The 8,225-nt window shown below is 37.1% G+C and overlaps 1 protein-coding gene across 2 annotated transcripts; it reads right to left on the bottom strand.

Moving 5' to 3' along the window:
• Positions 1 to 2,279: 2,279 nt before the first annotated feature.
• LOC107574353 (gastrula zinc finger protein XlCGF8.2DB-like) lies at positions 2,280 to 7,188 on the bottom strand. Of its 2 annotated transcripts, none has more exons than XM_016260793.1 (3): positions 7,100 to 7,188; positions 6,507 to 6,615; positions 2,280 to 3,487 (listed from the first exon to the last, which is right to left on the bottom strand). In XM_016260793.1, the coding sequence occupies exons 2-3, from the start codon at positions 6,589 to 6,591 to the stop codon at positions 2,619 to 2,621; spliced, it is 954 nt and encodes a 317-aa protein (XP_016116279.1). In that variant the 5' UTR covers positions 6,592 to 6,615; positions 7,100 to 7,188; the 3' UTR covers positions 2,280 to 2,618. The 2 variants fall into 2 exon arrangements, with proteins under 2 accessions (XP_016116279.1, XP_016116280.1); XM_016260794.1 differs by lacking the exon at positions 7,100 to 7,188 and adding an exon at positions 6,787 to 7,068.
• Positions 7,189 to 8,225: the final 1,037 nt, after the last annotated feature.

An 8,225-nucleotide genomic window follows, 5' to 3' on the forward strand; every position in this document is an offset into this window, starting at 1 on the left:
TAAGTTAAAAATCAAATGAAATCAGTATTAACAAAATTCGTTTGTAGAGGTGGCACAGAAGAACACACAAGTGGCTTGATGTACTTTCAGACATTTAATGAGGCTCAGAAGTAGCATGAGTGCAATTAAATTCATAAATTCATGATGAGTTTTAATGTTTTAAATATAGAAATATTAGATTTAAATAACTGAAAAGATACTTTAAAAATTAAACTAAAACTGCCAGCAGGTGGCGGCAAGTCTTATATTTATCACTGAATCATTCATTCAATTGATTCGTTCGAACAGCTGATTCATTCAGGAATTAATCAAGTGGCTGTATTTATGAATGGGTAATCATGAATCACTGAATAACTAGATTCGTTCAGAAACGCACGTTCATTCATAAACGAAACACTGCTGTGTTTGAATGGAGATGCGCAGTGGCTGAGCTGTGTCTTTGTTTTAAACTATTTTCGACGATGAAATAGAGCAAAATCAGTCAATAGTGTTATAGTCAGACAATGTAAGTCACTTAATATTAACTTCTTGTTTATTGAAATGTTGTATTAAATCAGTATCACATTTACAAACTCCCTTAAAAATCAAAAGCTGTCACTCATCTTAGTTCATCGCGAAAAACTTGAAATTGCACCATATGACCCCTTTAAAGTCCAGACTGACAACATGTGCTTATGTAGAATTCCCCATTGCAATGTTCATTATTTCAGTTCTTTTATTTGTTTTTAACATTGCCATTTCCCAGCAACAGTTTTTTTTTTTTTTGTAAAAATACTACACTGAATTAAATATATGAAAGACACCTCCACACAATCAAAATTAAAGAGAGCATCTCTCACAACTAGGGATGCACGATATTATCAGAACGTTATCGGACTTGGCCAATAATGGCTTAAAATGTAAATATCGGCATCGGCCTGATATGATAAATAATGTTGATACACCTTGCCGATAAGACAAATAAGTCACGTGCTCATGGTGTGCTAGCGATAAGATCACAGCAGTGTGGTCATTCTTGAAGTGAACATTTTGCTGAATGGTGATTAGATTATTTTGAAAATGGCGCGTCCAGTGTGTGATGGTGAACAGTCACTAACGTATGCAGCAGCCTCCGCCGGGTCCTAATGCCTGTCTGTAGTTAATGCCCGCTAAGGTGTTTTATTTACTTCGGGGGCACTGTAGGCCTACTTGTAATAACAATGAAAGTAAAATACACAAATAAAGTCCAGACTGACAACATGTGCTTATGTAGAATTCCCCATTGCAATGTTCATTATTTCATTCTTTTATTTGTTTTTAACATTGCCATTTCCCAGCAACAATTTTTATTTTTTTTGTAAAAATACTACACTGAATCAAATATATGAAAGACACCTCCACACAATCAAAATTAAAGAGCATCTCTCACAACTAGGGATGCACGATATTATCAGAATGTTATCGGACTTGGCCAATAATGGCTTAAAATGTAAATATCGGCATCGGCCTGATATGATAAATAATGTTGATACACCTTGCCGATAAGACAAATAAGTCACGTGCTCATGGTGTGCTAGCGATAAGATCACAGCAGTGTGGTCATTCTTGAAGTGAACATTTTGCTGAATGGTGATTAGATTATTTTGAAAATGGCGCGTCCAGTGTGTGATGGTGAACAGTCACTAACGTATGCAGCAGCCTCCGCCGGGTCCTAATGCCTGTCTGTAGTTAATGCCCGCTAAGGTGTTTTATTTACTTCGGGGGCACTGTAGGCCTACTTGTAATAACAATGAAAGTAAAATACACAAATAACATTAACAGATTAACAGCCGTTCCAAACCTGTATACGTTTCTTTCACATGTTGAAAACAAAACAAGATATTTTGAAGAATGCTGATAATCAAACAGTTGTTGGTCCCCATTGGCTTCCAACGTCTTTTTCCCTACTATGGAAGTCAATGGGGAAACTCATACAGGTTTGGAATGACATGAGGGTGAGTGAATGATGACAACATTTTCATTTTGGGGGTGAACTATTCCTTAAAATACAAGGAGCTCAAAAATATATTTTTTTTACAACTCTTTTGCTTTAGACCATCTACAAATGTTAAATCTTTTCATAAAATGTTAAGGTTAGCACTGCCTCCGTCTAAAGAAAGAAAATGCAGTTGATTTGTAGTTATTTTTAAATCTTTCAATGTACTGTCATTATAAAATAACTTCATGATTGTTTATTTAATTCTAATTAAAGTTTTTGTTAAAAACTAACAATAATTACAATTTGTTTATAATATCCGCATAGGAGAGACTTGGTGTTGTTTCCAAACAAAAGGAACTATATCGGCATTGGCTACAATGAGTTGAAAAATATTGGCAAAAATCCAATATTGTGCATCCCTACTCACAACTATTTAATATTTGAAACTTGTTGAAATTTCACGGCGTCACTAGTATTTTCTGGTCCCATTTATATTGCAGAGCCATTTAAAACTTGTCACACAAAAAAAACAAGAATAGGCTCTGCACATGATTTTCAGATTTATCGGTGTGATGACAAATTTTATTTCACAACTTGCCTTTCTCCAGACTGAATGCGCAGGTGATTTTTGAAATTGCTCTACTTTGTAAACCTCTTGCCACTAGACTTCCTTTCCAGAGTGAGTTAGCACATGACGTTTCAGGTCTCTCTGATATGAGAAACTCTCGTCACACTCGAGACACGTGTAAGGCCTCTCTCCTGTGTGAACTCTAATGTGAGTCTGAAAGTTTCCGATAAATCTGAAGCTCTTTCCACACTGAGGGCAGGTGAAAGGCTTCTCTCCAGTGTGAATTCTCATGTGAACACCAAGGTTGGTATTGTTTGCGCAAGTCTTTCCACACTGAAGGCACATGTACGGTTGCTCTCCAGTGTGAGTTATCACATGATTCTTAAGGTTTTTGCTGTCTGAGAAACCCAGCCCACACTGATGACACATAAAACTGTTCTCTCTTAAGTGAGCCTTCATGTGCCTTTTAAGGGTTACCTTATGTCGGAAGCTCCTTCCACACTGATCACATGTAAATGGCGTCTCACCCGTGTGACTGTTCATGTGATATTTAAGGTTTAGTTTGGTTGTAAAGCTCTTTCCACACAGTTTGCAGGTGTAAGGCTTCTCTCCAGTGTGAACTCTCATGTGCCTGTTAAAGCTTCCTTGCTGGGTGAAACAGTTTCCACACTGAGGGCACGTGTAAGGCTTTTCTCTAGTATGAATGCTCATGTGACTTTTAAGGGCTCCTTTCTTAGTGAAACACCTTCCACACTGCTGGCAGGCGTAAGGCTTCTCTCCAGTGTGAATGTCCATGTGGAGTTTCAGGTTTCCTTTTGTAGAGAAACACTTTCCGCACTGTTGGCAGGTGAAATTACTTTTTCGTGAGGAAATCGTTTCAGATTTTTCTTCGGTTACGATATCATGATCTTTTGCTTCCATTTCATCCAGTACTTCACTCTCCTCTTTCAGCGGCATTAGATCTAAGGTGAAAAGAGGCAAATACAAATTAACCCGTTTAATGGGCACAAAGCAACAGACATGTAAAACATCAAAAACATGCATATATGCTGGATCCCATACCCACCAAGCTACTAAAAAAAGTTGTAACCTGTAATTTGAGAACCTCTTGTCAATATTGTGTTCGCTTTGCTTTCTTTAGGATGTTCAGAAATCTTTCAAGCTGGCAGTTATCAGAAAAAAACAGACTATAACATTCTCTTAGATAGCTTATTTTGGCACTTGTGGACAAGAATGGGTAGAGTTTATGTCCTAGTTATCTAACTGCTACCACATTGCTTGCATTTGATGAAATGTCTCTTCATTTACACAAGTATGGAGTGCTGCAGGGCTCAGTATTAGGTCCGCTGCTTTTCTCCTTGTATAAGCTTAGATATTTTCAGATATTTTCAGCTTTAAGATATTTTCATTAGATTTCACTGCAATACTGATGATAGCGAGTTCTATATTTGCTTACTACCTGAAGAAATTACTTAACTTAAACAATAAAGTTAGCAGTTTTCCTGTATTGGCAAGACAAAAGACCAAAAATCTCTGCACATCTTGATCTCCGTGGATGAGTGTACTGTTATATTGTTTTCTGCAGTTAAGAACCTGGTTGTGTTGAAAGTAATCAGTTATTTGATAATGACATTCATTATCTGGAGTGACAGTGTGGCCAGACGCACTGAATACACGCTCCGACTCGTAGCGCATATATAGTAATATATTTATTGGCAACTTTTGACAGAAGAGGGAATCAAGCCCGATTATCATATAATATTTGTGGATTACAATTTCTTCCTCATAAATGTATTTTATGCAGCGTTCTTTAGACATTTAGGTATGAAGCCTATTAAATCTCACCAATCAGACGCACTGAATACACGCTCCGACTCGTAGCGCATATATAGTAATATATTTATTGGCAACTTTTGACAGAAGAGGGAATCAAGCCCGATTATCATATAATATTTGTGGATTACAATTTCTTCCTCATAAATGTATTTTATGCAGCGTTCTTTAGACATTTAGGTATGAAGCCTATTAAATCTCACCAATCTATATTTGTTTCTCGCTTGTGCAAACCACATACATTCTTTTATGTACTTTTCAACAAAACAAGTCGTTTTTCCAGGTATTTCAAACCTTAAATTTCTAATAAAAAAAAAGCTAAATTCAAGCACTTTGCGTGATCCATTTGTTTCTGAAATAATATTAAAAGACTGTCCTCTTAACGATGTTCAGTTTTGCAAAGACACTGTATTTGTGTAATACCATTTAGAAATCAAGCCTCATCTCCACAGAGAAAATGTGCTGCCAAGACTTACATCTTTCATAAAGTGCGGTTACATCTTTCAGCAACATACACCACAATATTATTTTGGATGGCTTGGGAATTATTTTGGCATTCGTGGAGAAGCATTAGCATGGTTCAAGTCCTATGTATTCGACCGCATTATGACAATGGTATTGGAGGGCTGAGTGAATTAATGAAACTGTTTTGTTTAGGCTACTTGTGTATTATCTTTTTCTAAGATATCTTTTTCTATACTTAGCTGTATACGCATGAATTTTGTATCGCATAGCCGTTTCGTCCACACGGATCCGGCGTTTTGGGAGAGTGAAACCGATATTTTTAAAAACCGGGTCCCAGAGTGGATCAAATCTGAAAACGCCGCCCTTGCGTTTTCGTGTGGACAGCGAATCCGTATATTTCCTGAAACGATGACGTTTTCCACGTCTCGCCGCTACGTCACGTAACGGCAACAAAAACGTGAACAAACACTGAACGATTCTCTTTTTATTGACTAACATTAACACAGATTAATAAATGTATTGTTCCATGTTCATTTGTATACCGCGCACAAAGTTTATGCGCATAATCCAAGTCTTCTCCATTTTTAGTGTATCTCTGTGGCAGAATTACAGCGCCGCATACTGGTCCGGCATGTAGGGCTGCACGATTAATCGAATGCGATTGTCATGCGCATTTTGTTAAAAAAGCCGGTTCTGTACGGTTGATCGTGCTTTCAGATGGAGCAGCATTTACTACACATAGCCATAGTTCACTGACAAGTTACGCAAAAAAATTAAATAAAATCGTTTTTACGATTTTATTGCGCGATTCTGAAATCTAAGAAATCGTTGGCGATAATGACAGCTGACAGCAGTGAACTACGGCTCTGTGTAGTAAACGCGGCTCCATCTGAAAGCATGTGAAAATACCACATTTAATAACACGTTTTTACTCTAAGCTCACTTCACAACGTCAGTCGAGTGTCTGAAATAAATCCTTCTGTGAGATGACGTGGCTTCTTACACAGAATAAGGCACGCAACATATTTCGTAGTATTTAAGCCGTGATAAAGGCATTGCATTATAAATATACTTTGTTTTAATGAAAATGATAATAATAAGAACTCGGATAAACCATATATTGTCGTAGTCGTGTGTTTATTAGTCACGTTGAATCAACGAAAGCAGTTGAATCTTCTGTTTATTCAGCTGCAGCGATAGGCATTTTCTGGTTTCTTCTGCGAGGCGTATTTGGAGTTTCTCTGGCCTTCGGATGCAGATTTACTACTGATCACAGAACCGTGCTTCACTGAAAGATACGCATGCAATCGCAGCGTCTGTCGAATCGCGATCTCGATTCCATTTCGATTTATCGTGCTGGCATGTATACTACATCGTTTTGTGTCGGTTTCGTGTAGACGCAGATATTTCTTGAGAAGAGGGTGGGAAGAAAAAGATCGGTGGGCGTATTCGTGTGGACGTAGCCTTAAGATGCGTAATGTCACAATAACTAAACTTTTAAGTAGGATCTTCTCAGCAGCGTTAGTATTCGTCTGGTCGTGTGGTCTCAACATTTCGGTCCACACGAGGCTCCATGTCAAACAAAACCGCTTTTTTTATTAAAAACCAATCTTCAATAATCGTTCGTTTCTGTAGAGGGAAACATTTCGTTAAGGACCAACTGGGACACAAATGAAAACCAACCTGTTTGTTCCTCATCATCTTCTTGATTCACACCGACTGCATCTTCAACCTTAACGTCTTCACTCTCCTCTTTAATAGACGCCATCTTTACTTTCGGTGTTTGGACACTCTGTCGTGATTAAGATGACAATAATGAACAGAAATAAAATGTGGTGCGTCTCAATCGGCTCTCTATGTTCAGTAGTCTGCACACGTATATGGTTTACATCAGGCATTTATAAAATGCATTTGCCACTTTAAATAAAAACATCTGCAGTTGGTTTGTTAAAGTTGTCATTACATGTGTTTGTTGTTGGTTTGAGCAGCAGATGTCGCCAGTGCGCGGTGAACCGAGCGGTTTGAATCACTGAATCATTTGCGGTGCGTTCGGTTCAATTCACTCGAAGCTTTGAAGAGCCGAGTTTCTGCAGCTCTACTCACCAGTGACTGAACTCGCGTTCACTATAAACTGATTCACGATAAAAGGAGCGAAATGAGACGCGTCTTCTCTGTAACTCGCGTGTGTGGATGCGCTTTACTCACACAAGTAACGCTAAAACATGTTAGTTAAACATGCATTGAGTTAAACACTTTAAATGCTTAAAAGCACAAACCGTTCTTCAGCTGAATCACAACAGCGCGCCGCAGCCCTGTGACTTCACAGCGCCACACCAAAATAAAAGTCCTCAAGCTACAGCAGTGCATGGACATGTTCCTAGAATAAAACACATGCAAATAACAGTTGACATAGAAATTAATTCAATTGAATGCGTTAGTCATTATGCTGAAACTACTAAAGAGTGTAACGTTCGAATGCAGAGGTATAAACTGATTAAAATGTTAAAAGGGGTGTAATGATAAAGCAGAGTTCATAATATCTTCAAATAATTATCACCCAAGAACCAGATTTACTTTCATATCTTCGTAATCTTTTCACAGCTATTTCCCCATTTTATAGCCATAAACTGATAAAGGAAATAGCAATAACAATGATTAAATAGCCAAAAGCAATAAAGAAAAAGCTTGTTTGAGGGTTGAAGCCAAGCTCTGCTGGACTATATATTTTAATAATTTTGTCATAATAACACTATTGTCCTGCAAAAATAAAAAGCAGCATTTAATAATCATGATATAATAATAATAATAAAATTGTTATTATTAAAGTACATGCCAAAAAAATGGGAAACAATTAATGATATCAATATTGTTTTCGATGCTCAAGAAACATTTCTGATTATTATCGATGTTGAAAACCGTTGTGCTGCTGCATATTTTGTGTGGAAATACATTTTATTTTTCAGGATTCTTTGATAAAAAAAGAAAGTTCAATGAACAGCACTTATCAAATACATGTAATAAATTTATTAAATAGAAACATTTCGTAACATTTTAAATGTGTTCACTCTTCACTCACTTTTCATAACTTTAATGTAAATTTTAAACCTTACCACAAATGTTTGAGTGGTATCATTGTTTCCACAAAAACGTTTTAACATTGATCATAATAAATAGCAAATGTTTCTTGAGCAGCAAATGAGCGTATTAAAATGATTTCTGGAGGTTCATGTGACACTGAAACTTCTCTTTTTGTAAACGGCACATTTCTAAACGATTCTAATCATGACTGTTGCATTCCCAATCTCAAATTCTCACCACCATTCATAAAAGAAGTTACCAAGTAAGGCTTCAGCACTGATTTTACTCACATTTGGTGCTTTGAACCATGTGCACCCTGTCCTG

This window comes from Sinocyclocheilus grahami, unplaced genomic scaffold (genome assembly GCF_001515645.1).
Source record: "Sinocyclocheilus grahami isolate Dianchi unplaced genomic scaffold, SAMN03320097.WGS_v1.1 scaffold2191.1, whole genome shotgun sequence".
Taxonomy (NCBI): domain Eukaryota; kingdom Metazoa; phylum Chordata; class Actinopteri; order Cypriniformes; family Cyprinidae; genus Sinocyclocheilus; species Sinocyclocheilus grahami.

Excerpts from the sequence above, each read along its gene's own strand:
- LOC107574353 (XM_016260793.1), bottom strand. The coding sequence starts at position 6,591 with ATGGCGTCTATTAAAGAGGAGAGTGAAGACGTTAAGGTTGAAGATGCA. Across the intron at positions 3,488-6,506 it reads AGATGATGAGGAACAAACAG|ATCTAATGCCGCTGAAAGAG; the intron begins GTTGGTTTTCAT and ends TTTTCACCTTAG.